The 25,526-nt window shown below is 38.7% G+C and overlaps 1 protein-coding gene across 4 annotated transcripts in view; it reads right to left on the reverse strand.

The window, feature by feature from the left end:
- Positions 1–25,526, reverse strand: part of LOC136865928 (zinc finger protein 25) — a 260,844-nt gene that overhangs the window by 47,270 nt on the left and 188,048 nt on the right. For 2 of the 4 annotated variants that reach the window (XM_068226562.1, XM_067142477.2), the window contains 3 exons: positions 20,886–20,986; positions 16,313–16,435; positions 4,792–4,884 (listed from right to left, as the gene is read on the reverse strand). In XM_068226562.1, coding sequence (XP_068082663.1) covers positions 4,792–4,884; positions 16,313–16,435; positions 20,886–20,986 — 317 coding nt within the window. Of the gene's footprint in view, positions 1–4,791; positions 4,885–12,018; positions 13,302–16,312; positions 16,436–20,885; positions 20,987–25,526 lie in introns of those variants that run through there. The other 2 variants (XM_068226564.1, XM_068226563.1) reach the window with 2 other exon arrangements.

The raw sequence follows: 25,526 nt of genomic DNA on the forward strand, positions 1-25,526 counted from the left end.
TTCTTCAGATGTGGGAAGAGAAACAAGGAAGGAGATATTCTGACAGACTTTTGTAGAAGAAATCAGTTGATTATTGGTAAAAAAAAGATTCTGAAAGAAAATCAGTCACAAGATAACAAGACATAGCTGGCATAAGAAAATCGAATCCCTGATCGATTATACCGGTTGAGAAAGGGAACAGAAAAATGCTGGTAGATGTTACAGCCCTCCTCAGGGAATCTTTTACAGGAGATCACAGAGTTGTGGTAACAACGTAAAAGGTGGGAGAAATACAAAGGGTGACTGAGATATGACAGAGAAAGCTAAGGGTGAGGAACCTAGAGGAAAAGAAAAGAAAAGAAAAGAGAAGAGTTTAATGCACATGTTAAAAAACGTTTCCTAAGGACATCGGAAAGGTGGAAGAAGAATATGGAATCTGCAGAAAACATATGTGGAAGAGTATCACAAAGGAAGACTGATCCACAAATGCCCTTGTAGAATGACAGTGTAAAAGTTTGCAGTCCAGTGAAACAAACAAGAAGTGTATCATCCCAATTACTCTTCATTATTATCATAGATAGATTTCTACATGATGTCATAAGAAGATGATGGGAGAGCAGGTCAAATCTTTGCTATTTGCTGACAGCATTGCTTTGTAATTTGGTGAGTTAAAGAAGAGGAAATAGAGATACAAGTTAATTTATGGAATGAAGAGTTAAGAAGAGTTGAAATAAAGGTCAAGACTTCGGTCACAATGAGAGGTAACAGAACAGCCAGAGGAGTGATAAGAATAGGAAACAAAACTCTTGAGTAGTGAAAGATTTTCAATAGCCAGGCTGAGTGGCTCAGATGGTTGTAGCGCTGCCTTCCGACCCCAAGACTATGTCCAGTGGTATTTGAAGGTGCTCAAATACATCAGCCTCATGTCAGTAGATTTTCTTTTTTTACAAGTTGCTTTATGTCGCACTGACACAGATAGTTCTTATGGCGATGATAGGAGAGGAAAGGGCTAGGAGTGGGAAGGAAGCGGCCATGGCCTTAATTAAGGTACAGCTCAAGCATTCGCCTGATGTGAACATGGGAAAACATGGAATCAACTTCAGGGCTGTCGAACAGTGCAATTCAAACCCGTTATCACCAAAGTACTGGATACTGGCCACACCTAAGTGACTCAAGCTATCGAGCTTGTTGTCAGTAGATTTAGTGGCACAAAAGAACTGCTGTTAGACTAAATTCCCGTAGCTTGGCATCTCCAAAAACCATTAAAGTACTTAGTAGGATATAAAGCCAATAACAGTGATTTCAAATATTTTGGCAGCATGATGTCACAGGAAGAACATTTGAATGGAGAAATTTAATTAAGAATACAGCAATCTGCAACACCCTACCAGTGTGAGAGACACTGTAAGGAACAAGGATGCGCCAATGAAATGCACGAATGTTTGTGTGCGTGTTCAGGCAATATTACTTTTATATTGGTTATTGTAGGGTATAATATTTTAATCCCTTTATAAATGTGAGCGAAAGTGATAGCCAGTGTGTTAGCATAATGTAATTCTACTAAATTATAACATAATATATCAGCAGAAAACTACTATAAATGTGGGTTAGTGTAAGAGAGGGCCATATGCCTAAACTTTGCCACTTGAAAGAAAACAAATATTTTAAAACTATACTCCGGCAGCCTCGACCCTGACTAAATAAAATCAAAGTAAGATTTAAGCAGAAAAAATGGGCTTTTAAGGAACATACAGCGAAAGACAAGATGAGATCTAGTACAAAAATTAAATAAGAAGTGGGAGAATTTTTAAACTTCAAGAAGAAATTGACATAGCAAAGCCAAAATGGTCAGGACACATGATGATAATACCAGGGGAGAGAATTCTACAAAGATGTTAATGGATACAGAGGCTGCGAAGAGGCCTAGGGGACAGCCTAGAATCAGATGGAGGAGCTCTGTAAAGGACTGTATTGAAGAAAAATGAGGAGTCAATAGCAATACAGTACTAGAAAGATCAAGGCTGTGGTACACTACTCAGATAGAATCTTGCAAAGGGAATGGATGATGAAGAAGCAGAAGAAATCAAAATATTGCAGTTTTAATACATCTTAATTATTTATAATCAAAGATAAAATGGTATGTACTGATGAATGAAATCTTGGTCAGCTCTAGCACATATAAACAGGCAAGCTATAAATATAACTTTTTACTACTAAAAAAGGGATGATAATACATTTGGATTCCTCTTCAAAATCACTCAAATAACTTACATAATATGACAGCAGTGAAGCAATGTTCTGATGTCCTCACTGAACATCTTTTAAGTTTCACTGCACCTTCCATTTAAAACTGCATTTAAAAAATTCTTATTTTATGGCAAAAGACCATTAAGGATGTCTTCATTGATCATTCTACAAATAATTATTGCATTTGGTCCGGTCCTCCAATCCAAACAGTTCCCTTGTCAGACTAGTCTCTGTACGATTAGACAAATGGATGGTGATCACCCATAACAAACGCAGTAGTACACTGGTTTGTATATTAAATTCTTCATAGTGAAGGTAACTCAATCAATTTGCCACACATTACGTACACAGTAGTGGGCCTTGGAACTATACTACCTAAATTAATATATTATTTTGGGTCCACCTTTTCAAAACAAAATGTAAATAGTTTAAATTACATAGGGACTAGTTTCGACCTAGTAATAGGTCATCATCAGCCTGAAGTAAATTGAAGCGTAAATATCGAAGAAAAAATAAACAATGTAAACACAAGTACTGTCTTTTAAAAGTACATACCATGTGGGATATTGAGTAGCAATATATTAAATTAATAATTCTTCCAATTGACGAAGCACTGAGCGGAAGTTATGTTGTTTAATTATGAATAAAGTTCAGTGCGTCGTATAGCAATAAAAGTCCAGTGTGCACAAAAGATGTTATAAAGAAGAATTATCAGTTGAATGCTGGCTTCTTGAGTTTGCTATTGTATATTCGAAGACCATGGAATTACTTGAAGGAAATAAGAACATTTTGCAGAAAGCTGACAACCAGAATAAATGCTTTAAGATGAAGGGTCACTTAACCAATTCTAGTTTTCTGATGATTTCAATTACCATACATCAGATTATAAAAACAATACAGATGTTGGGAAGTTCACAATGGTGGAAAATACAACCTTAGCTTACTCTGCCATATCTTTTTTCCACAAAGCATCGAAAACAGTAACAAAAGAATTAATTTAGTCCTTTAGGGGAAAATTATTATTTTTCCAACTTCCTATAGTTAACGCTTTCCCTGCAAAGCTAAAATGCTCTAGTACTGCTAAAACTGCTAAACTAAATTAAGGTAAAATATAAGGTCTTACTGAAATTTTTGTACTTGCCTTAGTTTTGAAGCTATATACACGACATTTTTTTTGATGATTCAGGATACATCCATGTATATGTCCTGTGATTTACTTTGTTGTTGCTTATATTTTTATGTTTAGAAGAATGAATTTTTTTTTTTTGCCAGTTGCTTTACGTCGCACCGACACAGATAGGTCTTATGGCGACGATGGGATGGGAAAGGGCTAGGAAAGGGAAGGAAGCGGCCGTGGCCTTAATTAAGGTACAGCCCCAGCATTTGCCTGGTGTGAAAATGGGAAACCACGGAAAACCATTTTCAGGGCTGCCGACAGTGGGGTTCGAACCTACTATCTCCCGAATACTGGATACTGGCCGCATTTAAGCGACTGCAGCTATCAAGCTCGGTAGAATGAATGATTAATTTCCACTTTCTCTAATTAATTTTGCAAATCTGAATTAGTGTTTAGCATAGTAATAATTACTTCACATACATGTTAATGCCACTCTTAGAATAACTATACTGTGTTGTCTTTTAATGCTAAATGTTTTAAAAATCTATGTTTAAAAATGTCCAAATTATTTCAGTTTTTTAAATTGAAAATTGAGGTTAGGTTTGTCATCATCGTGACTTGCATTTTGTTGCTTAACATTAACATCATTGTTGTCTTCACTTTTGACATTATTAATAGTAGTAGTAATTCGAGGATCTAATTTCTGTCACATGAACTGTTACTCTCTATCTCATTCTTCTCATCATTGGAAGATATATCACTCTCACTTCCTAGGAATGTAGCCTGAATGTATTTTTAACACAAATGTTCTGAATAATATTTTGCCATCTTACCCTACACAAATTTGCAGTATAATATATGCACGGCATGGCTAGAGCATCTCAAAGAAATAAAAAATTAGAGTGCTATACTCTCTTTGGCAGAGAGAAAATGGTACTTACTTGTAGTTAGGAATACCATGGATCAGCCAACATGTATACGCGAGTCATCTGTTGCGTTATACCTGAACAAATGGTATTTGAAAACCAGCCTTTACAGCATCGGATCGCATCGGATCATGGTAGTTTTACGATTCACAGAGCAACGGCTCACACTGGATCTTGGCAACCATTGGGTTAACAACTTTATTGAAAGGTGGGAAAATAATATTGTTCCATTAAAGGAATACATGTGTTTGTTATTCAAAACTCAGTTCAGAACAAAAAATGAAATATATCAATTGTAATTCAAAGATATAAACACAGTTAATGATACTAGTAACCACGGAGTACATTGGATCGATGCCGTATGCTACATGGCACCTACAGCAAGACATTGGAAGAACTTCAAGAAAACATGAAAATTAGGTAAGAAAACTGGCAATATCTGAACTGAAAGGTGGATCCTAAAGTCTACTTTTTTCACTATTTCGAATTTCAGAAAATGGTTCATCAAATTATGTGAATTACCTCGAATGCGTTTTCCTGTAATGGTCCTGGGTCTGTTAGCTCCGATTTTGTTTCTTGTTTCACAGGCATCAGACATGGTACTTCAATATTCTCCTGCAGAAAAGAAAATATATTAAGCACACTACTCAAGCACGTCTGTTACCAAGGAGTGAGCATGATACATTCATCATTTTCCAGTATTCGAGTCAGATTCAAAACGTTATTAATGTCTTAGGAAAAATTCGACAGATGATTCTTAAAAACCATTCCAAAATGGAGAGCTTCAAGAGAAGGAAAGCACCTTGCTTGAAAGGTCAGGGATATTTTCGTACTGTGCAGCAATTTATTGCATATGAAACTCCTTAAAATATAATTATAATATCAGTAAAATATGCAGGAACACTGATAATTATTCTACTCATCCTAAACAAAACAACTCTTTAAAATTCAGAAGTTCAAACTTTACTTCTGTTACCATTTGCTAATTACACTGACAAGTACAGCTCAGCATGAAATATATGATTTCCATCTGTCCAGTTGTATGCTGAATTCTCAACAGATCTGTCATCAGCTGCCCCCAGAGCTTAAATGCCGCTGAAGAATCATATTTATCCCTTTCACTCCGGCATAGTGAGTATGGTGGCGTAACCCTCTGCATGTGAGCAGCGGGTGGTTCATCTGATGTGAAATGGAGAAACTCCTGTAACCACTTTTTAATTAACGATGACTTGGAACCTGACACTTTCAACTTAATTCATAGTCTATAGTGTACTACCACAGTCTAATAATACAGTCGCGAAGCTCTAATAAGAGTCTCACGACATAAAATACTAAGGTAGAGCGTATAGCACGACCAGGGATTGAACCAAGAAAACAAGAATAACATGAACCAGATAACTTACCGTGCAATCCCAATAGTAAGGTCGTCGCAATGTGTAGAAGCAACAGGGGCCAAGAGGCCAGGCGAATCAATAAAAAAATAAAATTAGCTAAAGGCTGGAATAATAACCACTGAATTAAATTTGAAGAAAAGAAAACTTTAATTAATATTAACCTCTAAAGAAAAAAAATAACCGACCTCTCAAACTACAATTGTTTTAAAATTTAAAAGTTGCAACAGGATCAATTAAAAGGCAAAATTAACTGAAAATTAAACCATCAAGGTCGATGCATTAATTTAAAGAATCAAATCACAATTAAAATCTATAAATTCACAGTTACAGTCTTGAAGGTGAAAACTTCTCCAATGACAATCTCGGTCATACCCTACCAACCCATATTACTTCGGTAATCTTCAAGAAATAACCCAAATGAAGGTACATGATCCACAAGAAGGATAACTAAGAGAACATTACATCAGAGACCGAAACTTAAATCACTTGAATATCATCAAACAGCAACCGGTCCACCACAAGGCGACCAAATCAAGACCATTACATCACACGGTTCTACCCGTCAAAAATCAACACAGATCCTCTGCTGTCACAGGCAACAGGACAACGCCCACCCACGTGTGCATTCTATTACATCGTACAGAAACAAAACAGAGTCACCGTAATTCAAAATGGCTACGCCAGTACCGAGTAGCTCAAAAGAAAAGTTTTCATCTTAACAATATTCCAATATTACCAAACACCCTCGAATAGGTTTGAAAAATTTAGTAATCAAAAAAATATTATTATTATTATTAGGGAAATAAGAAAAATGAATTAGGTTACACCGATACTACATACATATTTACCAGTGAGGAGCTCCTCCAAATATAAAATCTGGTTTCATGCGCATGAAACCTTAAGTGACAGAACCAAAAGTTAAAATAAATATCATAGTTACCATCGAACCTTGAAACCCCAAACCTAGATTGAATTTTACAAGCTCATAACAAGACCAGTAGGAAAAGTCCTTCACTTTAAATATTTAAAACAAATGTCCGAAACATCAAATATTCCATTTCTCAGATTTCATAGCCATAAATTTTCTCCATATCTTCAAACGTCATTAGTAGTAGTTTCTTCGGCGATATCAACCCAATTCAGAAGTACATATGAATCTACTTACGAGGTCGGCTAGTTAGAAGAGAATAATTTTTCAAATGACAAACCAAACAACGAGCCTAAGGCTCAGATGGAAGTCCTTTAACCCGGATCAAAATTCACCAACATCTTCTTTCTTGAATAAATAACTTGTTGTTAAACCACAACCAAGAGCTTAGCTTCAGAGCGTCTCTTCAATTCAGTCCCAAGAATTAAAAACAAAAACGCTCAGACATCATTGTCGAGGACGGTGCTTCGCCAGGTAACTTCACATTTCGCAGACAGATCGCAGCACCACTAGCCACCTCGTGTTTCTATAACCAAGTCCACCGCAAGATGGCTCCCCATGCGCAAATCCAAGAAGGGACCATGGTATCTCGAACTCTTAATTCGTGGACACACACACCATAATATTAAACTATATAAATGGAATCCAATATATGTAGTTCTAAGGTAATGGAGTAATACAACTCCATTACAGCCTCCCCCTCGAAAAGATCTACAAGGGGTGGGGCATGACGAGCAGGTCCGATGAAAATTACAATTATATATATGAAAATTTGGTTTCCTCCAACAACCAACACTGACATGTCACGAAGCGAGTAGAGGCACATGAACACACATGCCAAACCAAGTGCTACAGCTCATCCACAGTTCGTTAAAATTTCTTTAAGTTCTTTTTTTTTTTTTTTACATTACAATCTTCCTTGAAATTGTTCACTTAATTCCGAAGCGATTGACCTAATACGAGTAGTACATGAGTGCACAAGTTCGTTGTAACACAATTGAACCTCAGGAACACACTACGCTGAGAAGACTGGTCTTACAATAATTTTAAGAGTAGCATAAAAAATTCTCTGGAACTTGTTTTGGGGGTTTCTCTTACGTAGGAAAAAGGCATGACTTTCTGAATGGTAAGGTATTACCACATTAAGTAATAAGATAAAATACAAGGAGAAGAAAAGAAAAGAAAAAATAAGATAACTAGGAAACACAAACATCTTCAAGGCATAAGTCAGTGCACCGAATTCTACATAATCCTTAAGTGACGTTTCCACACTAATCTCCTTATCATCAGTTTCCTTTACCATAGAGGCACGTACTCCAGATCAAGGAATATTACATAAATAACTAGACCACACAATCAATAATCATGTCAACAGCAAGAATTAGGAGGAAATAACATTACAATACAGTTAAATTTAACACACATATACATCTCCGTGAAATCAAGGGCCAGCAAACAAGTAGAATTACATAGTCCCCCACAACAATTTCTTTTAAAATCATATCTAGTTCAGAAATCAACAATTACTCAACACTAACTCAGGATCAACTTCCATACCCCAGTACACATAATCTCATTCCAAAGAGAAGCTGAATGACTAGAACAAGAATCAATAGAAGGACACGGAACAAACATGCTTAGTATAGAAAAATTAAACTAGAGTAGAAGATATCAATGTTCAGAGCCATGGTAAAAGGTTAATTACAGTTGGAGACATATCCACAATTCAGATGTTGGGTACGCGTAAGGTGGGTCATCAACAACCGAACTAGCAGCGATTACCAGACAATTAACATACAATATGAACACCTACACCGGGACAGAAAATGACCAGGAGAAACACGGGAGACAACACAATTCTGAAATCATATACTCCTTCTACAAGCCCCCATATGCAGGTAGAGGATCGATGACTGCAGTACCGAGTGCATGAGCAGAATAATCCCATACTTATTCTTCTTCATGACAGAACAATAACTTACTATACCAACGACATCATTCAGATGTAACTCCCATTATAAAATGCCCTAGACAGGCAGGATAATTGAAATGAACTTAGAGAACCTAGAATTAATAGGAAGACTTCAGATGAACAGGTTATGGCAGAGAATATAAGAAGTTGAATCAAGAGCAAGACCACAATTATCAAAATTAACATATTAGTTAAGAATATTTAAAAAAAATGAGTTGTAGATACATAAAATGAGTTTTTACCAAATCCACCTTTGACACCAAGAGAAAAATAAAAAGGCAATGTACAACCTCCTCAAGGTGTCCATACTACAACAACCCACATAATAAGTAACTCAAATAACAACAATACATCACCACTCAAATGACCACCAGTGCCGATGTGTCAGCCACGAAGGTAAAGGACATACAAATCCTCGACAGCATCTCACAAATCACAGAGTGCCCACCCAATATCATCACAACAACCGCAATAACCATCATGACTTCAGAGGAACACAGTCACCTCTCAACGAAACCATAATGCCTCCCAAATATAATTCCCAAAATCAAACCCATAATACCAAACTTCACCAATACACAAGGATCAGAAACCATACCCTAAGGTCAAAAGGAGGTACACTCCTTAGGTCATGAATCCTTTAACTATCTCAACATCACTCCACACTAACGGACGGAAGAAGAAAAACTCTAAGTACATTACATGAACCTACAACTCAAATTAAACAACATTTTCAATAAAACAAGTCGCAATTTCCCCCAAAACACCTTAGAAAATAATGATAACAGCAATGAATAGGCAGGGTACCAGAGCACCTTACAACGTGGAGTCCACCCGGATATTCAATACTTTCCACAGGATGAAATCACTCAACACAACTATCCTTACACTTCCCCTTTTGAAAATGGCAAGAACACCTAACAGTAGACTATACCACCCATAACCCCAACCAGGTTTCCATGAGCAGAAAACATTTTTTAAACACTAGAACATCATTTACAGGCCAGAACATAAAATAATTTTTCAACTAACACAGATTCAACTCTCCTCCACAACTACATCACCTAGTTGAATAAGAATAAGGACAAGAAATCAATCCACAATTAATAATTATGTTTCATGTATCCTAGAACAGGATATCAAACAAGTAAAATCCAAAACAGAAATGGTAAACAATTCATAGCGAGGCAAAATAGGCACGATCAGTTGGAGACCACTAGTACTAATAGATGAAGAGAGCTCAATAAGTTTGTCATCACAACAGATCAACAATTAACGCCAAGCTATCAAACATCAGATCAAACAGGATAGAAATAGGGATAGCAGAAACTCAGGAGGGAACACAATCTGGAATCAGGTAACTAGCCTACTCCACCGAATCACAGATACAATTCATCCCACCATGGAACATCCAACCAATTTAAAAAAGGCAAATTAAATCCTTCGATTAGAAGAACCAACAGGGAAATAACGAGCAAGGACCCAAACTACATATACCACAGTTGTCCTTTGCAGAACCTCGGCGTTACCCGGTCTATAAATAGGTGATGTCAAGATCACACTGTCGCTCCCCAGCAAAACAGGTACCTCCCCCAATATTCCCCAGGGGACGAGGTAAATAAAATATAAGTAGCAGAATAGAAGTCAAGTCGATGGAAATGCCCAAGAGTCCTTGAAGAAGACAGTTACACCGCAAATGGCCCCCATAAACCATCATTAGTAGGATTCCAGTACCGGCTAGAGGATTTGTTATTTAGTCCCATACCTAAGTATCAAATCCAATAACACGGCAAGATGACAACAACCATGTCAAGATACATTATAAGAACCACTGAGAGAAAATGCCTTTGAGTGGCAGGTAAACATAACATGGGCTTTACAGAAAAAGGTTAAACACTAGAGGACGTCGGATCAACAGGCAATGCATGAAGAGAGGAAGGAAGGAACCAGATCACATGACTTAGGTACCTAATTACCACGTGGGTGCACAATAACAATGCCAGTGACAGTCAGGCATGAGAAACATCAAACACCAAATAAGGTTCACCCCAGGATGAAATCAAAACAGAAATTAAATAAATGCCGGCTAAATTAATCAATACACAACAAAACAAATTATGATTAGAGAAACTTGAAGTGGCCCAGACACCTGATAAATACCTCACAACCAATCGACACCTTCCAATAAGTAAGTGGGCTTCAACACATCAGAAATAGCAGAACACATGCAAGCAATAATTAAGACAGGGAAAACCAGTAAAAACACTAAGGCTTAGGTACGAGACCAACAAGTCATCCCAATCAAATACTAATCCACATGACTCAACCAAGATGGTAACTGCCCAATAAACAGTTGACACACGGAGTAAACCAAAACATTAACCAGGTCAGTAACGATAGAGTCATACAAGGTAAATGGTATTCATATCCAATTCCACACGAGGGCGAAAACATATCACTAATTAATTGTGACATAACCCAGACCTGATGACACAAGAGTGGATGCATATAACGGCACACATCAAGCTCACTACACATTAGAAGTTGGCAAATTAAACCAAATTTAAGAAATCGCAATAATAAGTCAGATAAGGTTAATAAATTTCAAAATTAGAACACACCAAAGCGCACAGCAACATCACAGATTAAATAAATTTTCAATAAACCATGATGTGCACACCCGATCATCAGATATCAACAATCAAGGTACAGTTACCGACATGAAAATAACAGTGGTTAGTAAAAGGTAATAAGGCCAAATAAATATATACCATCATCAATGTCAAGGTAACAGACCTCAGCAAATAATAATGAAAGAGCGCAACACATCACAGCCCACCATTTCACACCTAACGTTTTACACAAGTAAATAGAGATAGAAGGCCATGCTCAGAGGTTAGGTTCACTATTTTCTCAGGTGCTCCTTTGATCCATAAGCCTACCCCTTATTCGATGAAGAAGAGATGATACGATGAATAGTAAAATTATTAGCCCTACAGAAAAGACCTTTACATCCTTAGAGAGATCTTTAATAGAGTTTCGGGCCGAACATGACTTAACCAACAAATTCTCTAGCACAGGACTTACCCCACAGCAATGAGATGAGGACGGATTAGTTACGTTTTGGGGAGAAATATTCTCATTAGCTTGACCAAGGCAAGTACTTTCATTATTCTCAATTTCATCATTCAACGACAATTGACCAACCTTTTTGGTACTAATCATTAAATCAAGTTCCACAGAAATGTTGATGACAGAAGTCAACAAGGAAGTACACTGGGAAATCAACTCTCCTTCAGGCCCAAGGGAAATTAAATCCTGAACCCTGTTGATAAGGTGATTAGTTCGAGCCTTTAGCCTTCTCAACTGATAGTCAGATGGATTGCATTCTTTAAGCTGATTTAAAAAGACTAACAATTCACTAACTGAAACTGAAAGGTAATTCACTGACTCACCCACTTGGATGTTCATGTCACCTGGTTTTACAGCAGAATCCAGGGAAGCCTGAAGCAAGGCAACGTCACCCTCCATGGAACCGGTTGATACCAAGCCGCGGACTTGCAGTTCGTACTGCAGCTCCCCTTTTCGTAACATTCGCGGCAACAACACAGCACGTGCAGGCATAATGATATGAAACAGAAAACACAGAAGTTACCACCCAACGTAAGTCTGCCTTTCCCTTCACAACCTTGAATTTTTTGTCTCAATCTCCTTATTATTCCAGCCAATAGACCATTGTGACTTGGCTAAATTAGCCAATAATTCACAAGAAATATGAAAAGAAAAGGTGATACACCAGGTATCAATTAGTAGTTCAGTAAATTACACGTGCTCAGTACTAAGCACAAATAACGAGGATAACAGAACGTAGTTGCTATAGCAACCACGCTCTGCTACCAAATACACTCTCACGACATAAAATACTAAGGTAGAGCGTATAGCACGACCAGGGATTGAACCAAGAAAACAAGAATAACATGAACCAGATAACTTACCGTGCAATCCCAATAGTAAGGTCGTCGCAATGTGTAGAAGCAACAGGGGCCAAGAGGCCAGGCGAATCAATAAAAAAATAAAATTAGCTAAAGGCTGGAATAATAACCACTGAATTAAATTTGAAGAAAAGAAAACTTTAATTAATATTAACCTCTAAAGAAAAAAAATAACCGACCTCTCAAACTACAATTGTTTTAAAATTTAAAAGTTGCAACAGGATCAATTAAAAGGCAAAATTAACTGAAAATTAAACCATCAAGGTCGATGCATTAATTTAAAGAATCAAATCACAATTAAAATCTATAAATTCACAGTTACAGTCTTGAAGGTGAAAACTTCTCCAATGACAATCTCGGTCATACCCTACCAACCCATATTACTTCGGTAATCTTCAAGAAATAACCCAAATGAAGGTACATGATCCACAAGAAGGATAACTAAGAGAACATTACATCAGAGACCGAAACTTAAATCACTTGAATATCATCAAACAGCAACCGGTCCACCACAAGGCGACCAAATCAAGACCATTACATCACACGGTTCTACCCGTCAAAAATCAACACAGATCCTCTGCTGTCACAGGCAACAGGACAACGCCCACCCACGTGTGCATTCTATTACATCGTACAGAAACAAAACAGAGTCACCGTAATTCAAAATGGCTACGCCAGTACCGAGTAGCTCAAAAGAAAAGTTTTCATCTTAACAATATTCCAATATTACCAAACACCCTCGAATAGGTTTGAAAAATTTAGTAATCAAAAAAATATTATTATTATTATTAGGGAAATAAGAAAAATGAATTAGGTTACACCGATACTACATACATATTTACCAGTGAGGAGCTCCTCCAAATATAAAATCTGGTTTCATGCGCATGAAACCTTAAGTGACAGAACCAAAAGTTAAAATAAATATCATAGTTACCATCGAACCTTGAAACCCCAAACCTAGATTGAATTTTACAAGCTCATAACAAGACCAGTAGGAAAAGTCCTTCACTTTAAATATTTAAAACAAATGTCCGAAACATCAAATATTCCATTTCTCAGATTTCATAGCCATAAATTTTCTCCATATCTTCAAACGTCATTAGTAGTAGTTTCTTCGGCGATATCAACCCAATTCAGAAGTACATATGAATCTACTTACGAGGTCGGCTAGTTAGAAGAGAATAATTTTTCAAATGACAAACCAAACAACGAGCCTAAGGCTCAGATGGAAGTCCTTTAACCCGGATCAAAATTCACCAACATCTTCTTTCTTGAATAAATAACTTGTTGTTAAACCACAACCAAGAGCTTAGCTTCAGAGCGTCTCTTCAATTCAGTCCCAAGAATTAAAAACAAAAACGCTCAGACATCATTGTCGAGGACGGTGCTTCGCCAGGTAACTTCACATTTCGCAGACAGATCGCAGCACCACTAGCCACCTCGTGTTTCTATAACCAAGTCCACCGCAAGATGGCTCCCCATGCGCAAATCCAAGAAGGGACCATGGTATCTCGAACTCTTAATTCGTGGACACACACACCATAATATTAAACTATATAAATGGAATCCAATATATGTAGTTCTAAGGTAATGGAGTAATACAACTCCATTACAAAGAGGAAGGTTCATCCACTTGATAACTGGAGCGACACTAGCACCTCCAGGAGGTCAATTTATTTCGATGAGGAATTTGAGGATAACATCGAAATATTTATTTAATTTTAAGGAGTTGTGTTCTTTTACCGCAGACTATAACATAAAATCGCTTCTAGAGGGCAACCGATTTGAAATACGTATGTACCATCGCGGACTTCTTTGTAGAGGCTTTTATGCTCTACAGTTCGTACTCTTACACTTGGGGTCTATTGTTGACGGTTCAGGCAGCGTAAGCCAAGAAAGCAAGTGACCGCAAGGTAGAGCTCTGGCCTTCTTAGCCCAACTTGGCAGGTTCGATGTCGGTCGGTCACTTGCCTTTTTGGCTTATGCTGCCTGAACCGTCAACGATAGACCACAAGTGTAAGCATACGAATTGTACAGCATAGAAACCTCTACAAAAAAGTCTACGATGGTATATTCCTATTTCCAACCGGCTGCCCTCTAGAAGTGATTTTATGTTATAGTCCGCGGAAAAGAAAAATAATTTCTTAAGATTGAATAAATATTTTGATATTATCCTTGAACTCCTCATCGAAATAAATTGTTTGACCTCCTCCACTATTTCATAAGGATTACAATAACCTTGTCACGACATTATCTGCATGAATGGTTCAGAAGTCATGACCATTTTAGACTGTAGTGGTAATTCATTCCCTGTTATCTGCTAGCAAGTTGCCTCTACCTCGCCGCATAGAGCGCTGTAGTCACCTCGGATGAAAAATATCATCAGAGCTTCGCGACTGTATATATTAGACTGTGATACTACTAAACTCAGCTTTAAGGTTATCCCACTAGGTGCGCTGACAATCAATGTCATGCGATATCATGCAAAGTGGCATATATTCTCTATACTGTATTTGATGCCACTGCCTAATGGGAGACAACTACTGAGTTTTGCATGCAAAAGTCACAGACCACTGGTTTTCTGATGAACAATCTATATTCTAAGCATGTTTTCATATGGTTCCAGCGTTTGAGGTCAATGGTGTCTGTTATAAGTCAAAAATAAAAAGCTAATAATGGAACTTGTATGTTGCAATGCTGTCATTATCTGTTAAATTAAGGATATTAATTGTTCTTTTAAATGGAACAACCCACTTTTCCAGTGAACACTGTCCTTGTACCCATCAGAGAATCATCATTCTATCACTTTTCACAGGATATAGTATGCATGAGTCACATTTCAGCAAGCCCTGCATGCTCAGGTAGGTGTATACAAGGAAGTTGGCAGCAAGGTTTTGACATCATGCTCTATGGATATACATCAGTATGAACAGCAGCCTGATAATGGTTAAATAACATCTAGACAAGACTGAAAACTCAGCCGTTAAGTAACAATGTCCAAAGCACAGGAGGATTCAGGATTTTTTCCAATAAAGCACAGTCTCCAGTAATCCATTCCCTTACAATATTAGGGTACATCAGTGGCACATTCACAGGTACAACCTCCATCATTTATTAGCCAGAAGTATGTTTTCATTACTATTGACTTATTTCATTAATAATATTCTAGTTTATTAATATGTTTATGAGTAGAGCAAGTATGTTTCTCAGGTCATGTAAGTATTTTAAGCTTAAAGACTATAGCACAGCACAGGAATCTTAAATATATACCAAAGTGTTTAGACTGAATGCAGAACACTTCTTAAACTTTTCTAGCATCATCTACCACGAATGTAAAATACAACTGCACTCTCACTCCTAATTCTATACAAAAGATTATTATAACAATTCCAAATATTATAACAAGCTGTAATTCTTCACTACTGACCAATGCAGTTTTTCACTGTCACTGGCATTAATTTTGTTGGGTAATTGGGGAGTATTGCAGCAATTCCCCTTATTTTTATCAATCACACATGTAAAGTACTGTACCAAATGCCGTTAAGTATGTGTTCCTTGTTGGCTCTGCAATACAATTCCTTCTTATCCCCCTCCCCCACAAAAAAACAAAAAAACATTGTTCTTGAAAACATACACTCCTAAAACTAACTACTGGAAAGAAGTTAATTCCGGTTGAAAATGGTAACATGAAAGTAAAAAAAGGATAAGAAAATACACATGAAGATAAATCACATTTGAGAAGCAATGAAGAACTTACCACTGTCATGGTATCTTCAGTTCTTGGATCTAATGCAACATTCTCTACCTTTGGAATAACGGAAGCCCAAGACTCAACCTTCACAACACTGTCATTATCAACAGCAATACCTGGGTATGCATCCTAGAAAAGAAACAAAAGCATAATAAGATGATGTGAGCTAAATTACATTTCAAATTCAGGCAATGAGACTCAAAATAAGAACATGGCTGTGATATTTACTGCATGAATTATACCCTGATCCAGTGGCTGCAGAATTGAAGTTGTATTTGGAGGCACAAATAAAACTTTTACATGATCCAAATTGCGAGGCACACAACTATGTGAAGAGCCAGTGTCGAATAATAGAAGAATTCTATTCTTTTTGGCCTTCATCCAATAATCCAAGTCCAACAGCCACTCCTTGAATAGGACAGATGTCATACATGCCTTAGAGTTGGGCCAGTATTCACAGGGCAGATGTTGCACCCCCTTGAAGCACCTTGGCTGCCCAAACTTCCCAATTATGAGAGGCTTCAGTTTGTCTGTCCCTGTGGAATGTGTTTCATCTTGATACCATGACTTGAGAAGATTTTTTGCATGGATAGCGAATTCAAGGCCTTCCTCTGTGAGCAGCGATTGTTACAGTTATACTAACAATGTACCTTTTTTTCTTAATATTACGGAGAAAAGAAAACTGAACAGATTGAAGTAATATGTTTTAGAATTCCAATGCTGCACTGTAATAAACAAGTATGACTTGATGCCTGCACAATGGCACAGTAATTGCTGATTTCACCTTCTATTCGCTATTCCTTGAATGGGCCTGTAGATTCTAAAACAATAGATTTTCTGGTTTCCCTCTACTAGCTGCCACTGCTACACAATAAGAATGGATACAATACTTTTCCTTCGTTACATCCTTCTGCAAGCAGCTATCATTGTACAATATCAGCAAATATTCTAGGTTTCCCTCTACGAGCAGCCATTGGTACACAGTAACAATAGATATTGTATGTTTCCCTGTATGAGCAGCCATTGTGTACAGGAATTCGGCTTCACACGATCAACCGTATCCAGAGGGTATCATGAATGGTTGAATGCGGATGTCATCGTCCACAACAGATGAACAACCGGCCGTCCAGCCACCCTTGATGACCATGACCGGCGACATTTGAGACCAATTGTCAGTAGTGACAGACAGGCAACCACGCAACAAATCACGGCTCAATTCAACACACCTCTCCCAGTGGACAATCTGTAGGAACATGAGTTCTATGGGGTATGGGATCTGGTGCCGCACATGGGTGCCACTGTTAACCCAACATCATCGGGCACAACAACGCACATTTTTCGCCAGTCACCAGGGATGGACACTGGAAAAATGGTGTAACATGACATGGTCAGACGAATCACGATTTCAACTGCACCATACTGATGGGAGGCACCGTGTATGGCGTACACCACATGAAGCAATGAAGGTGTGGTCCAGGGCGCTGGTGTCTGTTATGGTCTGGATGCAATTTCCTTGTATGGAATGGGCCCCCTAGTTGTTCTGGAATGGTACGCGGTATGTTGAGCTGCTCCGAGACCATCTCCACCAATTTTTGGCCTTTCAGCTCCCAGACGGTTCTGCGGTGTTTCAAGATGATAACGCGCCGCCACATTGCTCCCACGTCGCCCGGGAATGGCTCCAGGAACATGCAGCAGAGGTCCAACGACCACCATGGCCACCCAGGAGCCCCGATATGAACCCTATCGAGCATGTCTAGGATGTCCTGGAACGCAGGCTCCGTGCCATAGATCCTGCACCCACGAAAGGACCAGCATTGGCGGCCACTCTGCACAGGATTTGGTGTCAGCTGCGTCCAGAGGACTACCAGGGACTTGTCGACTCACTTCCATGGCGTCTCACTGCAGTTTGCAGGGCCAGGGGAGGCCCCACACGCTATTAGGTGACTATCCCATGACATTTGCTAAGTCAGTGTATTGTTACTGTGTAACAAAGCCTGCTCATACAGGGAAGCATACAATATATATTGTTACTGTGTAACAATGGCTGCTCATAGAGGGAAGCATACAATATCTATTGTTACTGTGTAACAGTAGATGTTCATAGAGGGAAGCATACAATATTTATTGTTATTGTGTAACAACGGCTGCTCACAGAGGGAAGCATACAATATCTATTGTTACTGTGTAACAATGGCTGCTCACATAACAGTGGGCAATTTATTGGAATGTTTTTACCCCGCATTTCCACAAACCACATGTAGACGGCTTAGTCCACCTCCTTGTACTCGGCTGTCCTTATCTTCTTACGCTGTGGACCTAGGGCATCACCATCAATGTTTTCCCTATCTTACTTTTCTGTTTTAAAAAAGTAGAAAGTGTTGACGGGCTAATGCCATACTTCTTCGCTGCTTCCTCTTTATTTCCGCCTTTCTCTACTTCCGCAAGTATTATACGTTTTTCACACAACGAAAACTGCCGTCACTTCTGCTTATCCTTTTGCAATGATATGAACTTATTTATTCAACTAAATGCACATGAACTTTGCAAGTTTAATGACCTTAACAGAAACACATTGCTTTGTGAATTAAATACGAAGAAGAAACATGCAATGCATGATGCAACAAAACCGTCGCGTTCATTGGTGGATTACAAACATCGTGATCCTACTCAGCCAATAGTGTGACATCTTACACTGGTTGATGTGCGAAGCCTATTGGTTACATAAAGCGTAGCATTCATTGGTGGATGAGCCATTATATTATGACCTTATACCTAATACAATGTAGGATCATATTTTTCTCACAAAATAGCAGCCGCTCAGCAAGGCATCGATTCATTGAGGTAGCGGAAGATATCTTGGGGTATTTGGTATGACAAATGCAACATCAGGTCATCCAGGTGGCATAAACTGATGAATGGTAGTGACGAAACAAGAACCCGCTTCTCCAAATGCTCAATGAGGTTCATTTCCTGACGGAGTGGTATGTTGCATTATGCTGTTGGAAGTAGCTGTCACTATCAGGGAACAGTGTTCACATGAATAGTCCAGATACCACAGAGCGAATTATGTACCAGAATAGTGGGCCCCACTGTGTCCCATGAAAACGTCCTCTATCAACATATCTCCACCCGACCATTCAACCAAATGCAATAGCGTCCAATAGAAATTAGATTTATTTGAGAAGCAATCTTTTTCGATCATCTATGGTCCAGTGGCGATGATTTTATGCCAACCTCATGCACTGCTTCAGCAGAGTACAGTCAGCATAGTGGTACAACTGGATCCTCAACTCCACAGTAACATGAGCAGCAGTGGTCAATGAATTAATTATTTATCGTGTGGCTTTTGGTGCCAGGAGTGTCCAAAGATATATTCGGCTCACCTGGTGCAGTTCTTTCTATTTGATGCCTATAGGCAACCTTAATGTCTGGATGTGGAATGGTGATGATGATGAATGAAACATGGTGTTGGCATGTACCCTAGTTCTGTTGAATAACACCAAGGTGTCTGCTCAAAGCCGATGGATGAATCACCATCAACAGTGACATACGCCCTCAGTCCATATGAGCACTGTGGGGAGGTTTTCACTTTAATCCAGACTTTTGGCATGCAATCTAATGATTACAAATCATATACCACCCCCTCCCTTACCCTGCCGACATTCGACGAACGGGCTAACTACGGTGTCAGACCAGCTGGACTTCAATGCCTTAACGATCATGGCCGGCTGTTGGTGAGAAACATTGACCTGGTCATCACCACTGTACCTGTGGCCCTGCAGTTGCTTTGAACAATGTGCAACAGATTCCACTAGACTCTGGCAACAATTAGCTGCTGTCAACACATCGCTGGAAGATGCATCGTTATCTGCCCATCATTGCATGTGCTCAAAACAGCAGAACTAGAGCAGTCCACAAGCTACGCCATTTCAGTGATTCAGGTATCAAGGTGCTGTGCATTCACAATTTGCCGTCTAGCAAATAGCGAATGTTCAGCCACTTTTTCCATTCTAATGCTGGAGATGCTAATAATAGCAAATCTGGAGATATGCCCTGTATGTCACATGTTATTCTTCCTGCTCCAGGTGTACGGCAGCTCAAATTATTCCTATACTTATTTCATCCACCCCTGCGGTTCTCTCATTTCTCATTTCCTTCAGTGTTGCTTCTATTTCTGTGAATCATGTAAATCATCCCTCCAAGTCATACATTCCTCATTTGCAGTGTGTAGATGCTATTAATGTTCAAGAAGTTCCGAAAGTACATTTTCCATCTTCTTTTGATGGCAGAAGCTTCAGTGATGAGATTGGGCAATCGCTTGTTCCTTAGGAATTCAGACAGTTTCTTTTTGTCCTGATTTGACTCCTCTTCCTTTTCCCCTGGAGATTATGTGCAACCTCCTGACACATCCCTTTGGTTGATGAAAAACTCACTTCTTCTCCAAACACTTTCACGGAAACATGGCCTTCATCAGAGTATTTGCTTTGAGATGTGCTATACTGACAATAACCAGCCAAACTTATTTGCCTGATAAGGGCTAAATTCTAATCACTATATGGTTATCTGGAATGATACTTACATGTGTATTTGCAGTTGCATCCAGCCAGACTGGTTCCTCTTTGATCTCTCCTCGAAAGTCCATTTCACACAGCAAAATAAATGACTTCAAATGACTTTGCACTGAAACATAAGCAAGAATAATATATCGTTGTTGTTTAGGTCAATGCTTCATAGACCAAGGGCCTGTAGTTTTATTTGACTGTTGATATTGGGTTCACCAACGTCCACATTTACATGAATGTACACTGGGGCACGGCTTGTCATTTCAAAAACATCAGATGCATTGATCAGCGAATTTTACAAATACTCTGTGATTAGGCCACACCCTGAATGTTAGGGACCAATGTTCTCTCATATTGAGGCCTCTTTGAAAGGAGCTTTTACTCGTTGGTGTTGTATACTATGTTGTTTACTCTGTGGACTCAGTCAGCTGTGCCACATTTGCTCAATGTGTGTGTTCAGTTAGATGTCAGTCACAGATTGTACGAGATGTAGTAAGCTGGTGCACTTGAAGAGGTGACTTTTACAGATATATAGTATGATTTGTTATGCTGAATAAACCAGTATTTTAATTAAACGTGTGTTATCGTGATTATGTTACTCCTCACATAGCTCAATACTGAACACTGGGTCTGTATGCTCTCTGACACCCTATACTCTACAAACATTTTTATTTCTAGATAACTAACATCCCACACATATCTGTTTGCTGTTTGCCATATTTTGCCTGGCATCCTCCTACCATTCTTATCCTCTACATTTTTCTTCAAAGCCAGGGCCTAAAATAAAGACAAGATACAAAAGGTAAACATACAGTACAGGATAGGTAGGAGGACGTGGGATAGGGTAACAAGAGGGAGAAAGAGTGGGAAGTGTATTCTTCAGCTGCCAGGGGAAGATATGACACCAAAAGGGGAACAGATCTAATGAAATGGATGAGGTCGAGCTCTGGTCATAGAGGACTCCACTGTTAGGCATGTAGAGAAAGTTTGTGGAAAAAAGGGAACCATGATATAGTGTTATTCAGGAATTATGTTAAGGCACACACTGAAGAATGTATATGGGAATGTGAAGGGTAACGGCAAAGTGGTAGATCCCCATATTTATATGAACAATGTAGGAAAAGCAGTAATAGGTACCAGTTTTGTCCTCTCAGAAAATTTATAAAGAACACGCTCTTGTCAGTGTTTCATTTTGAGTGACCAGAATGCACCTACAGGACAGACTTGATCAAGCGACAATGTGTCATCTAGACACGCATTCATGGCCACAGGGCCTTAAACTTAATCAATCAATAGCCATCCAGGCATTTAATTTTATTGTTTAAGGTGTAAATAGTTTCTGTGCATTTTGTTAATCATGAATAATTGAAATAAAAGTTTTATTACGTGTAATATTGTTGAATGACTCGGCCCTAAGATCTAATCATGTACATAACCAAACTACAGTCCACTACCAGAGTAATCACCCCTGTTTAGTATTACAACATGTGTGCTACAGCATTCACTTCGTCATTGCAACATTTTTTGGTCCATTTCTGGGCCCCGATATTGCACGGTAAAAGTGAGAAGCATGTGAAACATGATGCACTGCAATGTGGGACTCTTTAGTTTACAAGGTCAGATTCCTTTTAATTACCTTTTCCTTGGATTATTTACATTTGTGTGAGCCAGTGCTTTATGATGGATGAGAACGAAATTGCAAACCTAATCAAGCAACGGGGTTATCTGAAGTGTATAATCACAAAAATCAAAACTTTCATCAAAAAGTATGACACTGCTCAAAACCTAGCAGAAATTAGGGTCAGACATGATGCACGTACAGTGTTGATTTAGAAAGCAAATACGAGTTAGTCAATGGCAGCTTGAGGGAGAAGATAGTAAACGAGATTATGGTGTAGAGAGAGGTGAAGTAGATGACACAGTGTACAGTTTGAAGGCAAAAATGCAGGTATTATTGTCGCCGGACCAACATGAAAATGCCGATAGTACCATAAGTAATACTTCACATTCGTCGCATGAAAATACCCGCAATTAAACTATTCATGTTTAGTGGTAACTATTAAGATTGGATGTCATTTGAAGATAATTTCAAACTATTGGCGCATGAAAATTCCAGTCTAGTATCCATTCAGAAATTTTACTACTTACTAGGAGCAGTTCAGGGTTCAGCTAAAGCATTAACTCAGAACCTTCCAACTACAGAAGCAAACTATACGGTAGCTTGGAACCTCTTATGTGATCGGTTTCAAAAAGGGACACTTATAGCATGTTAGAGAAATCTTAATAATTGTAACAGTGGAGAATGAAACTGCTGAAGATCTCAGGCAATTTATTGGCATATTCTCAAGCAACTTACAAGCACTTAAAGCATTGAAATTAGATACTCCTGTTAAAGAAGTAATATTGTCATAACATATTGTTGATCACCTTGATTATGAAACCAGGAGGGGCTGGGAACTAGAAGCAGACTCTAACAAAAATGCCTCCCCCAAACAATTAACATCTTATTTTGAACATCGTTGCCAAGTCCTTGAAAGCATGCAAATGTCTGTCAGCAGAGTCAAGGTGTGCGGTAGTAAAGAAAGCTCACACAAGAAGAAACTGTCATCCTATACACATGTTGCATGCATTAACTATCTCTTATTGTAAACAAGGTCATACACCAGGACTTTTTGCATGTGAAGCATTTCTCAAGTTGTCAAATCACATTCAGTATGCTCATGACAAAAAACTCTGTTTAAACTGTCCTAAAGCTTCACATAAAATGTCAGAGTGTACATCCAGTCACTGTTGCAAATGCAACAAGGCCCGTAACACATTACTGCATCTTGAAAAACACAGGTTTAGTACAGCAAACAGAACAACTTGTAACAAAAAGGTGGTATTTGCTAGCGTTCACACAACTACCAAGAATGAACATTCATGTAGTTGAAACAAATCATATTTGTCGTTCTCCACAGTTACTGTCATAACCAAGGATCACAGTGGTTTCTTTTTTTTTTTTTTTGCTAGGGGCTTTACGTCGCACCGACACAGATAGGTCTTATGGCGACGATGGGATAGGAAAGGCCTAGGAGTTGGAAGGAAGCGGCCGTGGCCTTAATTAAGGTACAGCCCCAGCATTTGCCTGGTGTGAAAATGGGAAACCACGGAAAACCATTTTCAGGGCTGCCGATAGTGGGATTCGAACCTACTATTTCCCGGATGCAAGCTCACAGCCGCGCGCCTCTACACGCACGGCCAACTCGCCCGGTGTGGTAAGTTTCATAAGGTTAGAAAACTCTTGGACGACAATAGTCAAACTCATCTCATCACTAAAGGCACTGTCAACAGACTGAATTTAAAATATAAAGAAGACATCCCTTATATCGTAGGCATTAACAACTCTTCACAAACATGAAACACAGTGTGGATATTCACCTCCAGTCCACAGCATCAGGTTCTAACACTAACATAAATTGTTTACTGGTTCCTGCCATCACAGGAGAAATGCCTTCCACTGAGTTAGATTACAAATCATGAAACCTACCTAGTGACATCACACTAGCAGATCCTAAGTTCTACAGTCCAGTTAAGGTAGAATTAATCATTGGTGCAGAACTGTTTTTTTAACATTTTCAAGGCAGATGGGAAAAACCGTGCAGGTGATTACCTGGTATTGCAGGACTCTGATCTGGGTGGATAATTTCTGGCAAATGCCCTCAGTCAAACAGCCATCCCGCATGCAACATAGGCACTTCTCTCTTTGTCAAAAATGAAGATTAACTAGAAATACAACTTCATGAGTTTTGGGAAATAGAAGAATTGCACACCAAACCTAAAACTCAGGAACAGTGTTTACACCACTTCAAGGAAAACACCATACGCATTCCTAAAGAAAGATTCATTGTTAGGTTACCTCGTAAAGAAACTCACACCCTTGGGCAATTCTCGTGATATGGCAACACAAATATTTAATGAACTGGAAGCAAAATTTTTAAAAAAATCCAGTATTGCATGAACAGTATGCAAACTTCATGTCCGAGTATGAACAGTTATGTCACATGAGGGAGGGAGACCTACATATAACAGATGATTCTGAACATTATTACTTGCCACACCATGCAGCATTTAAACAAAGCACAACTACATCTGTCAGAGTAGTTTTTGATGCACCAGCCAGAACCACTACTGGAATGTCACTTACTGATACATTGTTAGTAGGGCCTATTATACAAGACCTTTATTCCATTGCATTGGGATTCAGGACACATAACATTGCATTTACTGGAGACATCACTAAAATGTACAGACAAGTTCGGTTTCATGAAAATGACATGCAGTTGCAAAGAATTCTTAGGAGGGAATCGCCACAAACAGCTATCAAGACTTACAAACAATTGGCTGTCACATATGGCACAGCTTCAGCTTCACATTTGGCAACACAGTGCCTCAAACAATTGGCAGAAGATGAAGCAACTTCATTTCCACTGGCATCAATGGTTTTACAAAGGGATTTTTATGTTGACAATGCCCTGTGTGGTGCGTCCAACATCGCCGAAACATTACAACTGCAAAATGAACTCATAGCCTTACTCAACAAGGGTGGTTTTCCCATCAGAAAATGGTGCTCAAATCATCAAGCTATACTTGCTGCTGTTCCACCTGAAGACAGAAAA

Source organism: Anabrus simplex, chromosome 3 (assembly GCF_040414725.1).
Source record: "Anabrus simplex isolate iqAnaSimp1 chromosome 3, ASM4041472v1, whole genome shotgun sequence".
NCBI lineage: Eukaryota > Metazoa > Arthropoda > Insecta > Orthoptera > Tettigoniidae > Anabrus > Anabrus simplex.